Source organism: Haliaeetus albicilla, chromosome 12 (assembly GCF_947461875.1).
Source record: "Haliaeetus albicilla chromosome 12, bHalAlb1.1, whole genome shotgun sequence".
In the NCBI taxonomy this organism is placed as follows: Eukaryota; Metazoa; Chordata; class Aves; order Accipitriformes; family Accipitridae; genus Haliaeetus; species Haliaeetus albicilla.
The window spans coordinates 4,809,634-4,828,104 of NC_091494.1; the positions used below are offsets into that span (position 1 = coordinate 4,809,634).

Genomic DNA, 18,471 nt, shown 5'->3' on the forward strand with positions numbered 1-18,471 from the left:
GTTGCCAGTGTGGGTGCAAACCCACGCTTGGGCACTTTGCAGGAAGGTGTGCCTTTCCCAGCCTTGCTCTCACATGATGCTATGTGAAGTGATTGAGCAGGAAGTGCCTAAAAAATGCAGGGTCATTGGGGTAAAGGTTGGCATGAAGCCTGCTGCAGGCCAGCTTCAGTGGCTTACTCTCTTCTGGGTTTGCAGGCATGTCAAGAACAGAAACAATTGCCTTAAATCAGGGTCTGCGGTGTGAGATTTGGGAATTCATCTCTATGGCCCGTGTTCTGCCTATTTTCAGCTCGGTGTAGCCGAGAACAGTGGTTCTGTGTTTGTTATCTACAGTCGTGAAACGAGGTGTTGGCTCTAATTAGAGTGAGGATAAATAAGCAGTTAATCCACTCACAGCTCTAACGCCCACCACCTCCCACACTGCCTCCCACATCACCTCCCACATCCTTGTAACGTTTTTCCTGCCACAGTGGGGCGGGGGTGCTGGGGATGAGCCTGCGCAAACTGGAAACTGAGAACGTGGGGGTAGGATGACAAAGAGTTGTTGCTGGCTCTGTCCCCGCCAGACTTATTCTGCTTTGCTGAGCAGAAAAGCTACAGAGCGTGCAGGATCTCTGGTTCAGCTGGGTGCTAATGCTGAAATGTTTGGCGAACGCTGCCGTGCTCCTGCAGAGCCAGGGGTTTTGCTGTTAGAACTTGATGTGTCTTTGCTTTTTATTCCAGTTTTATTCTTTTTTTTAAAGGTGAAGCTGTCTGGCCAGCTCCAGCAAAGCCTTTGAGACCTAAGGCTTAGGAAAGGTGGAGATCTTTGTGTCACAACAGGAATGGGATTTGTTTGTAAAGTATGTGGGTGTTGAAAGGTCTGGTTTATAAAGGAAAAAAAAAAAAGAAAAAAAAATCTGCCAGGGCTAAGATTGCTTCTGTCTCTGTTGTGTTTACAGCCAAACAGAGCAGGTTTTCTGGTAGGCAATTTCATTGCTTAATTACTGTTCAATCACATCTGCAGTTCAGGACACAGATTCTGTCATGAGCAGGAGCTGTTTCACAGAGCAAAGTGATGCTGGGCTGTTTCTGAATGTTGCTAGAATTTTGTTGGGTGACTTTTTTTCATATCAAAGCTAAATGCATAAGCAAAAGTATGATGGATGGGAGGTGAGCTGTGAGGAGTAATGTGCTGAAAGTTGAAGCTCCTTGAGACAAAGGCTGTCTTTGTATGTTCATGATGCTTGAATGCACAGTTGTTGGTTAAACAGTAATAAGCATTACACTGTTTCATCCAGATCTGTTGCTGCATGTTGCTTAGCAGGGGTTTCTAGGGCTTGTAAGATGATAGGTTGCATGCTTTCTTTAATGAGACTGGGTCATCTTGTGGTAGTTTTCCTGCCCTTAAAATCAGAACAGATCAACCTTATTTTTTCTGAGGAGAATCTGCAAGATGAAGTCTTGCCCATGCGTGGTTAGAAGACCACTTCTTGCTGGAGAAATGCATGAATGCAAATCCAGCGCACAGCTCCCAGAACGGACTAAGCTCATTGGCCAAGAGAAGGAGAGGAGAGGTGGCTCAGGCAGAGCGTGCCACTTGGGGATGGCTCCTGTGCTGGAGCAAGGGGGTTGTAAAGCAGATGTTTATGTATCCCAGGCTGAAGACCCACACGGTGTCAGTGACTCAGTGGCTAAATCGCATGAGGAGTGTCCTGGTTCCAGTTCTCAGACTGCAAGGTGTGCCTAGGTGATGCCAGAAAGGCACAGCCATCGCAGTTCCTGTCAGTGTCAGCAGCTCCTGGTGGTAGTTGATGCATAGTAGATGACTGATCTGACCATCTCATCACTGGCTGCTGGGAGAAGAGAAATAGCACCTACGTTGCGTTTTGAGCCAATTGAATAGCTTCCTGCCCCTTTTACCTTCTCCCCTCCATTGCAATACTTCCATCCCCTCATCATCTGCACCCAGGCACACTTCAGCTTGCTCACCCGTCAGGAAGCCACAGGTCTCTGCGGAGCTAGCTCCACCAGCCTGATGCATGTTGGATTCAGAAGGGCCACAATGGCAAATCTGCTTTATTGGATCTACTTAGCCATAATTGCGTGGCTTCACTGCTGGTTGGTAGTCTGCCCAGCCATGAGGAGCCCCTCTTCATGGTAGCAGCTTTTCTGCTGCTGTGTGCTCATCCCGGCTTACCCCTCAATTTCTGTAAAAAAACACCAACTCCTTCGCGCATAGTCCTGCTTCCCCATGGAGCAGGGCCCACCTGGGTGCTGGGTCCTGCTGGTTGAGCACATCGTGTGCTTAAACCTTTTCCTGCTCATGGGGCAATTCTTACACATGTTCAACTCCAGCAGGGCCTTTGAATGCTTGATCTAGCAGAGTTCCCTAAACCTTGGGGGAAATCAGATATCTCCACAGAGGACAGTCTAAATAGGGATGGACTAGAAATGCACCCTCTGTGATCCAGGACAGAGCAGACACGTTCTCTGTCTCTTGCTCCCTCTCCCTGGCTCCTCATTTCTTGATTTTTTTTCTCCTTCTGTTTAATAATTTACAAACACTTCCCAGAGCTCTCTCTGCCGAGCATCTTGATATCACCTTTCTTTTCCAACCTCTCCTTCCCCTGTAGAAACTAACTTTGCAGGGGTTTCAGTTTCCAGAGAGACAGAGGTAGAATAATGTGGAGAAAATGAACTTCAATTTAATTTCTCTGAACCTCAATTCACTGAAACTGGGATGTCAAATTTCTGCCATGTAATTCTGGTTGGGACACTTCTGAGCTAGCCCTGGATTTGCCTGCAAGAAAACAAGATTTTGTTCTCTAAGTCGTCTTGCAGAGCAGTTATTTGTACTATGTCCAGCGGGCGTGGATTGAGTGGGAAACCTCAGGGAAAACCACAACTCATTTACAGCTTAAATAAAAATTGAAAGAGAGTTGAAAACAAGATGTGCAAGATTTCAAATTTTATCTTTTATGAACAACAGTTGTTGCCTGTGGACGAATGAATGTAACAGAGGAATTTAATCTTTGTAAACAAGAGACAAATGCATCAAAACAGACCCTCAGGCATATGGCAGGACTTAAAATTTGACCTGGCTTTGAAGAAGCGGTGAAGAAGAGGCTGAAACAACCACTACTAAGTTTTATTGGCAGGAGGAGCTCTGTGAAAGAGACAAATAGGGGGATTTGAAGCCTTCGCTCTTTGTATTTGTTTTTTATTGGAGCCATCGGTTTGGGGCATGCATTTGCCTGCCCAGGTGAATATTTGCAGGGCCTGGGGGCTCCTGCACTGTGTTTTGGGAGCTCTACAGCTTGGAGTATCTCCCAGGCCAGACTGGCCACCTCTCTGGGAGATGCAATAGTCAATGCCAAAGTATCAAAGCATAATTCAACAGAGAAGAAAAAAAATGGACCTTGTTTTAACCTTGCTTTAAACACTGTGAACCATGGTATTTCCAGGTTGGTCTGTTATGTTTGTTCATTATTAGCTCAGCGTTAGCAAGACTCTCTTAGCTGTGCAGATTTTAGATACATTTATTTTGCATAGTTATGGAAAGGTCTCCTTTCTTTGCCTGGTGAAATCTTGCTTCGTCTTTAGGTACATTTGGAGGATTTGCTAATAGTGCCAGTTTCACAGGTCTGTTACTACTCATATTAGCCCTACACGGATAAGAGTTGCTCTTTGATAAGGAACAGGGCACCCCAGGTGTCCTGTGGTGCTATCAGCTCTTGGACACCAGCAGCGGAAGAACCTGCAGAAGAGATCAGTGACCAGGAAGATAGCAGTGGACCCCCAGGCCTGGGTGGAGCTGCCCACAGGCTCTGAAGGGATGCAAACCTGAAAGCGTCGACCTTTTTGCTGTGGTGAGCACCCATTCTGTCAAGCCCACCATGGCACCAAGGGACAGAGTGGTGGCTGAGGTGGAGATGCAGGGATCTGTAGGCTATAAACCAGATCTGTGGACTGGAAAGGAGTAGGGCTGCTTTAAAGAGTAGAGTTGGAGCTTGTTGAAGGAGTTAGGAGATGTATGGGCAAGGTGAGCACACTGGGATCATCCACCTGGATTTCCCAAAGGTATTTGGCAAGGTCCCTCAGCAAAGGCTCCTAAAGAAAGGAATTGGCCCTGGAATAGGAGGTGAGATCCTTACAGGGAGAAATCATTTGCTAAAAGGTAAGGAAAAAAAAGTAGGAGGCAACAATCTCTGTAGCAGAAAACACCAGGGAGCTGTGCAGGGACTGCCTTCAGCGTATTCAAAAATGATCAGCAAAAGCAGGCAAATACTGAAGCTTGCTGCTGATACAAAGGATTGAGTGGATGAAGGCAAGCTGTGGAAAGAGACTGGGCAATAAAAAAGATGAAATTCAAATGTACATAAATATAAAATGGTGCACAGGGGGGAAAAACAATTTTAACTCTATTTATAAAACAACGGGTTCTGAGTTAAATGTTACCATCTGGAACGTCAGGGTCGTAACAGATTGTGCTATGAAAATGTCAGTTCAGTGGTCAGTAGCCATCGAGAAAATAAATTGTGTGCAAGAATTACTAGGGGAAAACAGAGAACAACACAGACAATCACTGTTTCCTCCAACTGGAGGCCTTGGGGGAAACCAATGGTGCAAGCTAAGGATCCCTGGAGCTTTGAGGCTGCTTTGGGTGAGAAGGGACCATTCCTGGAGGGTGTGGATCTGTGCATGGCTGTGGAGCAGTGGCTGCAGGCTGCTCTCACCCAGCCCCAGAGGGTTAATCCCACCAGGAGAGGGGACAGGGTTAGCTCTGTGCAGGTGCATGCTCTGCCTCAAGGACATAACCATCTATCAGAAGCCAGGTGTTTGCTGAGTCACCTCTGTTCTTCCCTGGCTCCATTGCGAGGCCCTTGCAGGAAGCTGGTGGCTGACAGGCCAATCTCCTGCACCACCAGCGGAAGTCGGTGCAATGACCTTTGCCTGCAGAATCAATTTCTAAAATAGAATTTGTAATGCCTTTTTTGATATATAAGCTGGGAAGATTCCTTTGGTGGCTGTAACAGTTGTGAAAGTGAACCTCTGCCGAGCTGGAGAGAGCAAGCAGTGGAGGAGCGCTGCAGTGACAATTCCTGCCCTGAATGCTGGAGGTCTCAGCAGGTTCCAGACCAAAGCTGTCACATCAGCAGGCCCCAGCCTCCTCTGCTACTAAGTGCTGGCTCCCCCACTGCTTGGCAGATGGGTGTGCAGGTGCTGGGAGGCCCAGCTCTGCGAGCCAAAGTTGGAGGAAGGCGGAGGCTGAAAATCTGTCACAAACCCTGCCACGCTAGTGACTGGGGACTGGAATTCAGGTTATGGTGCCTCTCCCAGGCAGGTCCCGGGTGCCAGTTATTTTTCCCAAATTAGGAACAACATCACCTCTTCATGAAGAAGATATGGACTAAAAAAATCCAGAGAAAACCTGGTCTCCATTTGTAACCAAGGCCACTTCTGTTGCAGCCACCTCTCAAGGCTGCATTTGTTCAGGCTCAGGGTGACAAGGGAGGGGGCAGCTCTCTTGCCTTCCCAGGAATGGAGGAATTTGGCAGCAGTGTGATCAGCCCACTCTGGCCCCATACGACTGAGTTGCAGCCCTTATTTGCAGGTGCAGTAAAACACCCTCTGGATGGACCCTGCTTGTGAAGCACCCATGCCTGCCCAGGGGCTGCTCAGCACCCACGCCACGTTCAACGGAAAACTCACTTGGCTGTAATTACGCCACTTAGGAGGGTGAGCTGTGCGGAGCCTCCTGCTCAGGATCTGTCTGTTGGTGTCTGGGGCTAGTTTTTAACGAGACTGCTGCAGAGTATGAAATCAGTGTTCTCAAAGCCCTGCCTGGATTACAGCTGTGCAGTTTCCTTTAGCACCGATGCTGCTGCTCAGCGAGTGGTGAGCTTGGGTCCCTTTCACGAGTCGTATTCCATAAAAACCCCACTGGCTGCCCTGAATCGTTCTCCCACTTCCAGCCTCCACCAAGTCCCTGAGCTTCCATTGCCCTTCCCAGGCTTGAAATGAGGGTTATGGTCTCCAATCTCCCACACATGCCCCATCTGGCCAAACCTCGGTACTCGGCAATTAATCCGGTGTCCCCTCAGTTTCCAAGCATTTATAATGATACTGCAACAGGGCAGGAACTCCCTGATTTCCTTTTCCCAGCCTTTCCCAAGCCTGTCTTGCAGTCCCTCATCAGTACTACTGGGATCAGAAATACCTGTTCCTCCTCTATTCTTCCTTCCACCCTGACCAAGGTAACTCGTGCAACCTGCAGCCACCAGCTGAAAAAGAGGAAAGATGTGTGTCAGTTTGGTTGTTTGTCTAGTTAAAATCAGATCAGCACAAAAGTCTTCGCCCTGTTTGAAATGCTGTGCTGGTTCCTGCTGCTGGTCCCCTGTCCCTGGGGGCTGCCTGCCCCTCTCCAGTCCATCTCCAAGGAGCACTGTGCTGCCCTGAAGGAACAGGACTTAACCCCGGTCATGCTTTGGTAGGTGCTGTCATTGCCTGGGGCTCTTTTCTCTGTCTTCTCTGTAATTGGTGTCACTTTATCCCTGGCTTCATCCTCCGTAATCCTACAGGTAACTCCTCATCTCGCTCTTCCCCGCCTCTCACTGCTGGTGTGCAGAGACACAGCAGCTATAGCAAGCACCAGGACAGACCGAGTCCTGCTGGGCCTCCAGGCAGAGTTTGGACCCTGACACAGGGAGGGGTTCCCCCAGCCAGCACACTGCAGCTGCCTGAGTGAAGCCCTGGCATTTCTGGGAGAAAAGCAGCAGACAAGTTGTTTGCTTGTGAAGTGGAGCCAGCAGCTCCAAAGCACCCAAGGAGGAATGCAGCTCAGCTTCCCAGATAACACCCTTCCCCAGCGTGAGGAGAAACCCAACTCATCTGTGCCAGCGCTGGGCCCTCTCTGAACCTCACATCCTCCTCCTCCTGCCCTGACTACATCCCAAGCCTTCTCCAGACACCCCAAATTTCCAGCACTTTTGCCACTCTGAGTGAATTTAAAACCATTTTGAAAAAAAGGCTTGAGATCATGTCAGTCCATTTCAAGCCATGTTTTATTAGTACGTAGTGACAGTGCAGGACATTGGAGGAGGGACACGGGCTGCAAGAGGAAATTAAAAAGTGTGTGTATGTGTGTGTGCGCGTGCACATGTGCAGCTGGAGAACCAGCTGCCCTGCAAATTACTCCTGCCTTCTCCAGAAGGTAGTGGTGCAGATGGGGCAGTGCAGATCAGCCCTGGTGTTCCCCCTCTCATACCCTGACCAAGGTAATGCATGCAGCCTGCAGCCACCAGCTGAAAAAGAGAAAAGCTCTGTGTCAGTTCTGTTTGTGTGTCTAGTTCAAAATCAGATCAGGGTGGGATCATGGGCATCATCCCAGGCAGCACAATCAAACTCTAGTAGTGAAACCTTCCCCCAAGGCTTGTGGCAACTGACAGGGGACATCAGAGCCAAAGTGGTGGTCACAGCCATGTCTCTCAGCTGACTCGATGGAGGAGATGAAGCTGCCATGATGCAAGCATGAGGGTTAGGGCCACAGTGCTGCAAATGCCCATCCGTGGTGGGCATTGTATTCATACACCTCATGCAGTGCATGGGGAGCACCCAAAAGGGCCATCTCCTCAAAAGGCGAGCAGAGACGTGGGCCCAGCACTGCCCTGCTCAGCAATACTCCTGCTGAACATAGGCAGGGAAGGAACGTGGTGAGAAAGTGGAGCGAGGTTCCCCGTTGCAGCCCAGGCCTTTCAGCACACATAGATACAGGGCTAGCGGAGGTAGCCACCTCCCTAATGGGTGGTGGACCAACTAGAAGGCAATATCTCCCAGTAGGCCATGCCCGTCATCATGGCACAAATCCCAGATGGTAAGGGAGCACATGCTGACCAGCCAGCTGGCCACCCAAGGGGACACGCACACAGTTTGGAAGGATGCATGTCTAATGCAGGAGTACTTTTTACTTTTTTTCCTCCCATCATTAAAACTGCATTTGCAGTTCACACTGTAACCCCCTGCTGTTGAAGAGAAGCAAATCTCCTCTAGTCCTTTTCATTTAAACAGCAGTAAATGCTGAGAAGGGCATCGCTAATAAATCCTCCCTGTGACAGTTCCCAGGAGAATCTGGGGCATCTCAGGCACTCCTCCCCCACCAACCAGCATCTCCTTGTAAAATTATGGAGCTGTAAATTTGGCAGAAGCTGTCAGGGCCCTGAAGAGGTGAGGCCTTAATGGGTCTCACCTGGGACCTCCACCCTCATAGGCCCAGGAACCCATTTAAGCTCAGCCCTGGGCCTTTAATCTCTCATTGATCTACGTTGTAGGAGCATTGGTCTCCAGCTCAGCAGTGCCTGGCTATGGACTGACTTGACCTGATCTCAGACCTGCCTCATCGCTATGGACTTGTCTGGACTGTGTCTGACCCTGGTTACCCCCACTAGACCTCATCCTGACCTGCAGCTCGTCCTGGGACCTGCCTCATCATCATGAACATGCTTGATGATCTGGACTCTCTCTGAACTTGGTGACTGTCGCTGAGTCTGCTCTGCTTGCCTCTCAGGTACTGTGGCTGTTGAGAGAGCTGTGTTGCTGGCCACCTGATCCTGGTCAGCCCCCAACCCTTAAGACCTTCTGCTTCCTGATAGTGGTCTGTGTATACAACACAAAATGGAGACAATGCAAAGCCCGGCATGCTAGGTGAGATTTCTGAGCATTCATGCTCATCTTGTCTTTACCATTTCAGACGCATTTCCTGCAGTAGTCCAGCCCCTGAGAGCACCCCTGTATAAATGTGGAACCTGGAGGAGCCTGAAAGCCCCTGTAGGCTGCAGGCAGGTGACAAGAAGAAACAGACCACAACCTGTGTCTTAGGGCCCCCTGATGAAATGCTTCCAATTTTACATGGACTTCACATCACTTGAGCCCTGCGCATAAACAGTCCATGTCCCAGGCCCCCACTATCTCTGGGGCATGGCTGGGCACAGGTCCATCCATGCTGTTGCTGGGTGTGCATAGCTCCATCCCATTAATGGAAGAGGAGGAACTGATGGTGAATGTGATAACCAGTGGCAGGTTTGGGTGTAGTGGTCAGGAAACAGTGGTCTGCAAGATAGTGAAAGGAGAGGAAAAGGTGAGTAGTGATATGCAGACTCTGGTCTTCACCCTCTACAGGGATCTGGTAAGTGGGGTCCTGTGGGAGGCGGCTCTGAAGAGTAGAGGAGCTCAGCAGAGCTGGCAGGTCTTTAAGTACAAGATCTTCCAAGTCCATCCCAATAATCAGGTACACAAGTAGATGTACTGGGAGATGGGTTTGGGTAAACTGGGAATGAAACTCATGACTGAGCTCCGGTATGAAGGAGGTGGAAGCATGGACAGGTCATGAAGGAGAAATCTGGAAGTGTTACCTGGGCTTGTAGGAACAATATTAGGAAAACCAAAGCTCAGTTTGTTGAGATGCGTGAGGAACATCAGCTCTTCTATAACTATAGTTACAGAAGTATATAACTATATTATAGAAGTACTACTTTAAAGAATCATAGAATCATTTAGGTTGGAAAAGACCTTCAAGATCATTGAGTCCAACCATAGTTATAGAAGTTAGTTATAGAAGATCTGATGTTCCTCATGCATCTCAACAAACTCCTTTAGTTGTAGAAGGCTGAAGAAGGAAGACAAATGGTCGTGGACCTGGACAAAGCTGAGGTACTCCGGGCTGCCTTTGCCTTGGTCTTCGCCAACAAGGTCTCCCAGGCCGTGTCCCTGGAGGCAGGATTCAAAGAGAATAACCAGCGGTGGATGAGGGTCAGGGTGGTTATTGCTTGGAGAGCTTGGCCCATAAAAATTGGGGAGCCCAGAGAGGCTGCGTCCAAGGGTGCTGAGAGCTGGCCACGGGTACTGCCCGACGTCCTCGCAAGGCCACTTGCAGCATCACGGAGCATGTTCCCGGGCAGACGGAGAAGCAGGAGGTGGTGTGGTTAGGCAGCCCGGGCTGAGAAGGGGTAAACCCACCCTGACCAACTCCTGCGACCGGACCGTGGGATTTCTGGGCGAGGGCAGAGCACCGACGCCATTCACCTCGGAGGCAGATCTGGCAGCACCTCCGGGCGGTGGGATGAGAGGGTTCGGGATAGAGGGGGCGAGGACCCCCTGGATGTGGGCAGCAAGCGGCGCCAGCCCTCGCCTCCCCTCAGCAGGGAGCGGGGCGGGCTGAGAGACGCCTGCGGCAGGGCGGGAACCCCAACGGCTGCCGGCGAGGGGGCGGGGCGTGCTGCGGCCCCGCCCCCCTCCCGCGGAGTATAAGGCGGGGTGGCGGCGGGCAGGAGCGGGTCCCGCCGGGGCGGCCATGGCGGCGCTGCGCTGCCTCCTGCTGCTGCTGTGCGGCGCCGCGCTGGGGCCCGCCGTCCACCTCGACTTCGCCGAGCACCGCAGCCAGGCGGCCAAGATCAAGGTCAACCCCCGCGGCAACCTCTGGGCCACAGGTTAGCGGGGGCGCGGACACGCGTGTCGTGGAGGAGCTGTGGTACGGCGGGCTGTGCAGGGCACCCTCTGCCTCCCTGTGGGGACCCCCCTCGGTACCCCGCGGTGCGGAGGGGAACGCTGAGAGGCTTGGGCTCGGCGGGACCCGTGGCGGGCAGGAGAAGACCAGGGCAGGGATGAGGCAACCTCCTCCCACACCTCCCGGTGACAGGTCCGGCACCGCTTTAACCCCAGGGACCCTGTCAGCAGGAGGGGGAAGTTCCCCCAAAGTCCCCTGCGGAACAAGGGCTTGGGGTTTCTGGGTTTCTCCTCGTTTTCCTGTACTTGGCTAATTTAGGCATTCGGTTCGCTCAGTTGCTTCTCGTTGACTTGCACTGGCATGAGGCAGCAGGTGACAGCTTAGCCGGAGCCCCTGCCTTTCCCTCCCCACAGGTGCTTGTGTGGTCGGACACACAAGTGCGTTGTATTGCAGGTCACTTCATGGGGAAGAAGAGCGTCACGGGCTCCCCACGCCTGGAGTCGCCAGAGGAGCCTGCAGTGCCCATGGTCTTCGGTCCCTCTCTCAGAGCCTTGCTGGAGGACATGATGGAACTGCTTACCCGTGAGCTCCTGAAAATCCTCTTGCAAGAGAGACTTTTGGATGAGAACCAAGGAAAATATGACCTCGCTGACCAGGTGAATATTGGTTAAGATGGATAGAGATGCTCAGAGCAGGGAGGTGGTGGAGATGTTAATCTGCAACAGCCAGCCTTGCTGGAGTTGGGAGCATCTGCACGGCTGCTGGAGGTGTATTCCCCACCTTTCTGCTCCTGTTAACCCTCCTTAAACCACTTCGTAAGACCAGCCACAAAGGGGCAGAGGAGAAGTCTCCCTAGGCTTGTGTCTAGGTGGGCAGTGGCTAATAGTCCCAAATGCTTGGGAAGGGCACGAGGATGAGCAAGGTGTGCCGTGGTGGAACTGTGGCAGTGGTGATCTCCAGTCCAGGGGCTGTTAAGCATCTGGGTCTTCCTCGGCCAGATGCAGAAGGGGATGGCTGGTCACTGTGGCTGCAGTGAAGAAATGTCCCCTTTTCCAGCCACTGCAGGAATAGGGAAATCCTTTCTCCCCTCTATTTCTGTAGAGAGAGGCCAGGAGGGACACAGCTCTGTATGTGAAGGGAAAGGAGTCTGTCCTGCAAAGAGGTCTTGGGCTTCTAATGCCCTCATCCTGGGTCTGTGTCTCTGTGGTCAGGATCCCTCATTACTGAGGGGCACATAGTTTTGCTAGCTTGCCTTGCAGAAGGGAGGTGTGCGTTAGTCGTACTGCTGCACAGCGGGTCTCGGGGAGCAGGCAGGAGCCCCAGTAGTCCCGCTGAGCATCAGCAGATCCTCAGCGTCCTCAGTGTGGCTTTTGCCTCAGAGCTCACCCAACTCCTAGTGGAAAACCTGCCCCTGGGAGCAAGGCACACACACACATATCCTCACACAGGATGCGGAGATGGAATTGCTCGGTCCGTGTGGCTCTGCTTGTCTGTTGCCTCATGCACGCTTCCCTGGTGCCTTGCCCTTTCTGGTCACTGCAGGAGGTAGCTGAGAGCCTAGAAGGGATGAAATCCTCTTAGGTGGGTCCTACATATACTGTCCCAGTGAGCTGCTGTACTTGAGGAGCTATCCAGTAACACTGCACACAGGTAAAGCTACTTCTGTTATCCAGGTTTAGGCAGTGCTTGCTCCTATTATTTGCTTTTTGGGAAGGCACAGGTGGAGCAGAGTTGCAGGGATGTGAGCCTGAGTGGCACTGATTGTTCAAGCGCCTTCTTGACTCGGTATCAGCAGACTAAGGTAAGTTGAGGCTTTCCTACAGAGCTGGTCCCATCGGGATAGAGGGCTTTCCACCGTGAAGCCACCTGGGTATGGCTAAGGACACCAGACCACTCTCCTGCCCTTAAGATGCTGTGTTCTGTGACCGCTGCACTGCTGCAGCTTTTGCTTCTTGTGTGCAGCTGAAAGGGAGGAGAGGGCTGTGAAGGTCCTGGACCCTTCTCCATCCTCCCTGGGGAGCCTTTGAGGAGGAGGGTATTTGCTACATTAACTGCCTGAGATGATGAGAGAGGTGGTGGATGTGCTGCCCTGCCTCATCCGCTAAGATGTTCACAAACATGTGGTGTGAGTTTGATAGAAGTGATCCTTGTGGCTCTCCTCTGTGTAGGTAAGTTGCATGGTCACTGCTTGCGCTGCAGATGTGCCTGGGCAGAGGCTGCCCTGAGTGCTGGTGCTGTGTCTTAGGCTGCCAGCTGGGTGCTGGTGCCCTGCCAGCCCTGTTGCTGCTCATTGCCGGTGCTCAAAGGCAGGTCCTGGCCAGGGGTAGCATCCAGCACTGGACATCAGCCTTTGGCACCTGTGTGCTGGGTGCCAAAGCTCTGCTGCTGGAGGATGAATTGGTTCATGGTCAAGCAGATGCTGGCCAGCTGCCTGCCTCACTGCCCCGATGCCTCTCTAGACTCAACTCCTGCCTTCCTGCTCCTTTCTTTGCCACCCGACCCCCAGGCTGTCCTTGCCTCTGAGCTGCCGGTTGATGTTACAGGACTACTTCTCCCTGGTGCCTTTGAGTGCTGTCTGTGTTATACTTTTCTGTGGGACCTTATTTTTTCTTGCTCTTGTGGGTGACATGGTGCCAATGCAAATTTCCGCCACCCTGGCAGCTTTCTCCCTCAGAGTGACTTATTGGACAGCTGGGGTCAGGACTCAGCCTGTGCTTGAACTGATCTGTGTGCTGTGTTCATCACCTGCCTAACAAGCCGTTTAATAGCTCTGCTCTGTGAAACTCTCTATCCACCCCCTGCGCAGGTTCTGTCACTTCCATCTTAACTCGGTTTAGAAAAACAAAGATGCTTCTCCCTTCCTTGGGAGCCCCCAGTCAGCAAGGCAGGAATTAACATGCTTTGTAAGTGTTGCTTTCCTCCAGCACATGTGCTGTGCTTCGTGGCAGGATAAGTATTGAGGGGACTTTCTTATTGAAAAACCCAATGGGCTTTTCCTTTTCTGAGGGTGTCGCTGATCATTCCTGAACATGTTCTTCCTTTCTGTGGGGCTGCTCTAAGCATTAAATAAATCCCAGGGCTTAGTCTTTTTGCTTGCTGTCCCCTCACGTGGGTTAGTCCTGCCTGCTGCTGTTGGGTTTTGTCTCAAGATGTTTCCCATCCCTTTGCAAAGCAAGAGCCCATGTGCTGCTCCATGCTTGTGATGGCTGAAGTTGCGCAGAGCAGAAGGGGTTTGCAAACAGATTTCTCTTTTGTCTTTTTAACCACATGTGTCAGGCAGGGCTTGGCTTTCAGCACGCTGGGGCTTTACAGTGCCACCCTGTTTCTGTGTGTGACAAGGATTTAGCTGGCAGAGGAGGATTGTCCCCATCCCTTGTCATCTTCTTGGGTGTGTGGCAGTGTTTCTCTAGGAGACAGACAGGGTGCGACCATGTACATGGAGTGGAATGGCTCCGGGGGTGTGGGGAGAGCCCTTCTGCATGAAGGCATATGCTGCCCTGCATAGCTCTGGGACCTCTGGGCAGTATGCAATCCCACAAAATCCCTCTGTAACTCTTCCCTGCTGTGTTTTGTGTCTCTTTTTGCCTTCTCATGTAGCGCTCTGCTGAATCAGGCCCTGAGGCTGCTCTTGCTCCTGAAGCCCAACCGAGTGGCTACATCTCAGTGGGCTGGTGAAGTTTGCCTCTGATGTCTGTCATCTGTGGTCCAGCTGTTGGAGCACAGTTTGAGAGGCAGGAGCCAGGCTCCTGGCTCTTTCCTTTTCATGTGCCATCCCAAACCACCCCTGAAAGTGCCATCATGGTCCAGCATGGGACATTTGTCTGATCTGCCTTGTGGTACCCAGCAGGTGATGTTTGTGGAGGCTGCGTATGGGACCCAGTGTCTCACCGTTGTGCCTTTTGTTTTAGGAGACAGGGCTTTTAACAAAGGTGCTGGAGAAGTATTTTTCAAACTGAAGAAGCACAGCCATGGAGGATGAGGTCTGCAGGCTCGGCCATGCATGGCAAACGGAGAGCATCGTCCTTGTGGGTTACTGTAGCAACATCACTTTTATTTATTCTTTCTGTAATATTGTTAATAGTGATTGCTTGTATGAAAAGCAGAGCCTCCCTGTATATTTCCTGTATGTTTTCTGCTTCCTTGATGTCTGATGTGCCCCTGTGAATAAAACTGGCTCTTTGCACAGACTAGCTCAGACTTTTCTGTGAGAATGGGAAGGCAGACCCCAGGGCTTCTGCAGGAAGAATGGGGAGTGGAAGCAGCTTGGTGGGGGATGGAGGGAAGCTCCTGGCTCTCAGCAGCTGGGAGGGGATTGAATTCAGTCCCTGCAGCCTCTGCTCACTGAAGGAGACCCTAACTGCTGCATGACAAAATTACAAGCTTGGATGAGCTGATTGCACCACTCACTACTGGAGCAGCTTTATAACCCTCTTTGCTGGAGAGATTATCAGCAAAACCTCCTGAAAACAAAAAGTGTCTTGCTCGTGGCATTGCTGGGATTTCTGGTTCAAGCAGGGTCTCTGCTTTGTGGGACCCCAGGGTTTACTACAGGCTCATTGGCCTTGGCTGGACCTTCTTCTGCTGTCCCTCATGTGCAGATGCTGACCATTAAACACTGAGCCTGTTTATGTGCCTGCTTTGGGATGATTGCTTGGTGCACCTTCACCTTGTGCGCATAGTTACGTGCTCACATGGGCAGAGGTACAGCCCTGGGCTCCTCCATTGCGCAGGGCAGCTGTAGAAGGGCACAAACGGGGGCTGCCCAAAATGGGTGATGGAGCACAGCCCAATGAGCAGGCTCTGGTTCTGCACCTTCTGAAAGTGCTGCTCATAGATATAACCTATGTCCCCCAGCCACCCCTGGGGCTGTCCCTAGGCAGAGCTAAACCTGGCAGCAGATTCCAGTGTGATGCTGTAAATGAAACCATAAGCTTTTCCCTTCCACGCTTCTGATGCTAAATTCAACCTGAACCTTTGAGCTCCTGCAGAGAGGAGAGCACTTTTCCCAAGAGCAACAGGAGCCAAGAGCCATGTCATGCCAAGCCAAGAGACAATCCAGCATCTGAACATGCTGATGACCAGCAGAGGGGAGAAAGCCATGGCAGGAGACCTTCTCACCTTGCTCCCTAACACTTCAAGGGTGGCTTGAAGCCCAGGTGGCATTTATGAATGTATTGCTCCCACAGGAACTTACTCATGTGCAAGGGAAAAGCAGTGGCAGCCCTAAACCCTTTTCTGGGGAGCTGCAGGAGGGAATGTCTGGTCTCCATCCCAGGGCAGATGTGGGGCATGCAGGCACAGATGCCCTGGCCCACTTACATTATGGCACAGCGCCAGCTCCTGCCCAGCCCCAGGCCTGGAGATGCTTCTCAGGAGATGGCACGGTGCTGCAAACCCACTGCCGATGTCACAGGATGTCCCAAGCCAGGTGAGAGCTGAAGCCACCAGTGTAGGGGGCAGCTGGGGACATCATGGGATCCCCAGGTCCTGCTTGGTGCAGGCTGGCAACTCTGGGAGGTGAAAAAGAGATAGGTATTGCAGAAATGTGTGATGTGATCACCATTCCTTCTCTGACCTTATCCTTGGGGTGCAGGTCATGTTTGTGGGCACAACCAGCTTTCACACTGCTCCTGTTTGCAAAAAAAATGAGCCTGCAGGTTATTTGCAGAGTTGCCTGTCTGCCCAGCTGCTTGCCTGTTGCCCGTCTTGTCCCCTGTATGCCATCCTGGCTTTGCTGGCAGCAATTGCCCAGGTGTTGCCAGCTGGGAATGATGTGTTTCAGTAATAGAGACCCAGCATCCCCCTTGCAGCAAACACAAAACCCATGCACTTGCCTCCAAAGCTTACAGATCTTAGACCAATAAATGAGCATTTGTTTTCCACTTACGGCCCAGCTTTTGAGCCTTCGGAGTTGGCGTTTTCTCAGCTATTCAAAGGTTGGGTTTGGTACGTAAAAACCAAACATCCTACAACTAGTTTGCCCCAAACATTGCCTTCAAAACCTGGTGCTCCCATCAAATGCCCCAACGCTAGAGCCTGTCATCCTTCAGGAGAGCGGGACCAAGCTAGGAGGGAGTTTTCCAGGAGGCAGGTTATGATGGTTCAGATCATGCCATGCCTCCCCTGTCTCACTGGAGCAGTTGCACGGCTGCAACCCCTGGAGAGAGCATCCCCTCGCTACTGCTTGGAGCCCTCCCAAGTTCTCCAATCTGCTGGTGAACCACCCACCTGTAGCAGCACAGCAGCCTCTATTCCCTTCTTGTGTCCTTCACGGTCTCCTACCCACCAGCTTTGCTCAAGAGGTGTCCCACTGTCCTTCTGCAGTCACTCATGCCAGGGACTACAGGAAGCCTTCCTCCAACCTGTATTTTTTTGCCCAGGCTTGCTGTTGTTGTGTACTGGGATATGGGTGACCCCCAGCTCGCCTTTCATTAGCTGTAGCAAAGCCTTGGCTTAAAACTAATTATAAGCAAGAAAAATAATGACATAGTGTATCGTGTTTGACACTGGAGCAGACCAGATGCTTCTCAACTGGCAGTGTGATGGACTGACAGCCTAATGGGATTCCTGACGTGATGTCATGTCATGGGACCGCCAGCTCACATCCCGCCCAAGAAAGCTTGTGGGAGGGTGAGCAGGTTCCTGAACATCACAGCAGAAACCTGCCGTGAGATCCTCATTCTCCCACCCACCCAGCAAGAACCTGTCCAACTGCCTGTCTGGTCCCCCATCTCCCCCCATCGTTATCTTGTGGGTCGAGATAAAGATAGAGAAGTCACTTGGTAATTACTGTCATGGGCAAAACAGACTTGACTTGGGGAATTTAACTTAATTTACTGTCAATTAATATAGTATAAATATTTGAGTACTGATTCAGGTTTTGGAAAAAAAAAAACCAAACACACCCAAGCATTTTCACACTTGGGGAAAGCACCTCTCTTCCCCTTTGCTAGGTTCAGTATCGCTCCCAGAACCTCTCCTCTTCCTTGTTATCACTGCAAGTTACACTCAGTCCCCTTGTTGAAGCCACAGGCCATGGCAAGGGGATGTGGTCAGGTCATAGCAGTTTCCTCTCTGCTGCTCCTTCCTTCTCACTCTTTTCCTGTGCTCTGCTGTGACTGCTCAACACTCACATCTGCCTTGGGGATGTACCTGCTCTGTCATGGGCTCATCCACAGGCTGCGGTCCCTTTGGGGATGTATATGCTCCCACATGGGTCCTCCGCTGGCAGTAGTCCAGGTGAGGGGTGCCTGCTCCACCATGAAGCACCACTTCATCCTCCTCCTCTGAACTGCTACGTAGAGCTCTGGAGCAATGTTGGACCCCCCGAGACACGTGTTGCTGAGAAGCAAGGTGTCCAGCACCTGCCTTGGACACCATCCTAGAAGCATAGGATAACTCAGGCTGGAGAGGACCTCGGCAGATCTCTAGTCCAGCCATCTGCTTAAAACAGGGTCAGCTCTGGGGTCAGACCAGGTTACTCAGGGCTTTGCCCTGTCAGGTCTTGAAAACCTCCAGGTATGAAGGCTGGGTGACCTGCTCCATTGCTTGACTGTTCCAATGTTTCTCCTTCTCCCACACAGGCAAGCAATCACTCAAGCCCCAAACCCCCAGTCCCTCTTCAATTTAAATTACAAGCTGAGAGGATCAGAAAAACTTTTGAGCAATACCTTTTTTTGGCAATTTGCCTGCTCTGTCCTGGCATCTGCCTTTCTGACATTTATCTGCTGGTCCACAGCACTCAGAGTCTCTCAGCACAACACCCTATCATTCACCAGGTCATATTCTTTGGGGGTTTCCAGGATCAAAGCTTTGTGTCGAGGCTAGGGAAATGAGCAAATTCTTCAGGTTTGGGGTTTTTTTCCCCAGCTCTGTGTTTGTTCCCCTTGCTGCTCTGGTTCAAAGCTGCCCCTCCATGCTGCTGCTTGGACTCAAGAACTAGCTCACACCATAAGCAGAGATGCAACGAGGCTGCTGACTCAACTGAGGTC

At 51.5% G+C, this 18,471-nt stretch overlaps 1 protein-coding gene across 7 annotated transcripts; it reads left to right on the plus strand.

Moving 5' to 3' along the window:
• Positions 1-10,264: 10,264 nt before the first annotated feature.
• Positions 10,265-14,670, plus strand: NMB (neuromedin B). 7 transcript variants are annotated; one of them, XR_011327010.1, is made up of 5 exons: positions 10,265-10,463; positions 10,934-11,136; positions 12,195-12,281; positions 12,443-12,603; positions 14,078-14,670. XR_011327010.1 is itself a non-coding variant. In XM_069797674.1 (4 exons), exons 1-4 carry the CDS (start codon positions 10,328-10,330, stop codon positions 12,464-12,466), a joined length of 450 nt encoding a protein of 149 aa, XP_069653775.1. In that variant the 5' UTR covers positions 10,265-10,327; the 3' UTR covers positions 12,467-14,670. The 7 variants fall into 7 exon arrangements, 6 of the variants coding, with proteins under 6 accessions (XP_069653775.1, XP_069653773.1, XP_069653776.1 ...); XM_069797674.1 differs by having other exon boundaries at positions 12,443-14,670; XM_069797672.1 differs by lacking the exon at positions 12,443-12,603 and having other exon boundaries at positions 14,389-14,670.
• Positions 14,671-18,471: the final 3,801 nt, after the last annotated feature.

Coding starts and splice junctions, on each gene's coding strand:
- NMB (XM_069797672.1), top strand. CDS start 10,328: ATGGCGGCGCTGCGCTGCCTCCTGCTGCTGCTGTGCGGCGCCGCGCTG. Junction 11,137..12,194: donor AATATGACCTCGCTGACCAG/GTGAATATTGGT, acceptor CTTTTTGGGAAG/GCACAGGTGGAGCAGAGTTG. Junction 12,282..14,388: donor CTCGGTATCAGCAGACTAAG/GTAAGTTGAGGC, acceptor CTTTTGTTTTAG/GAGACAGGGCTTTTAACAAA.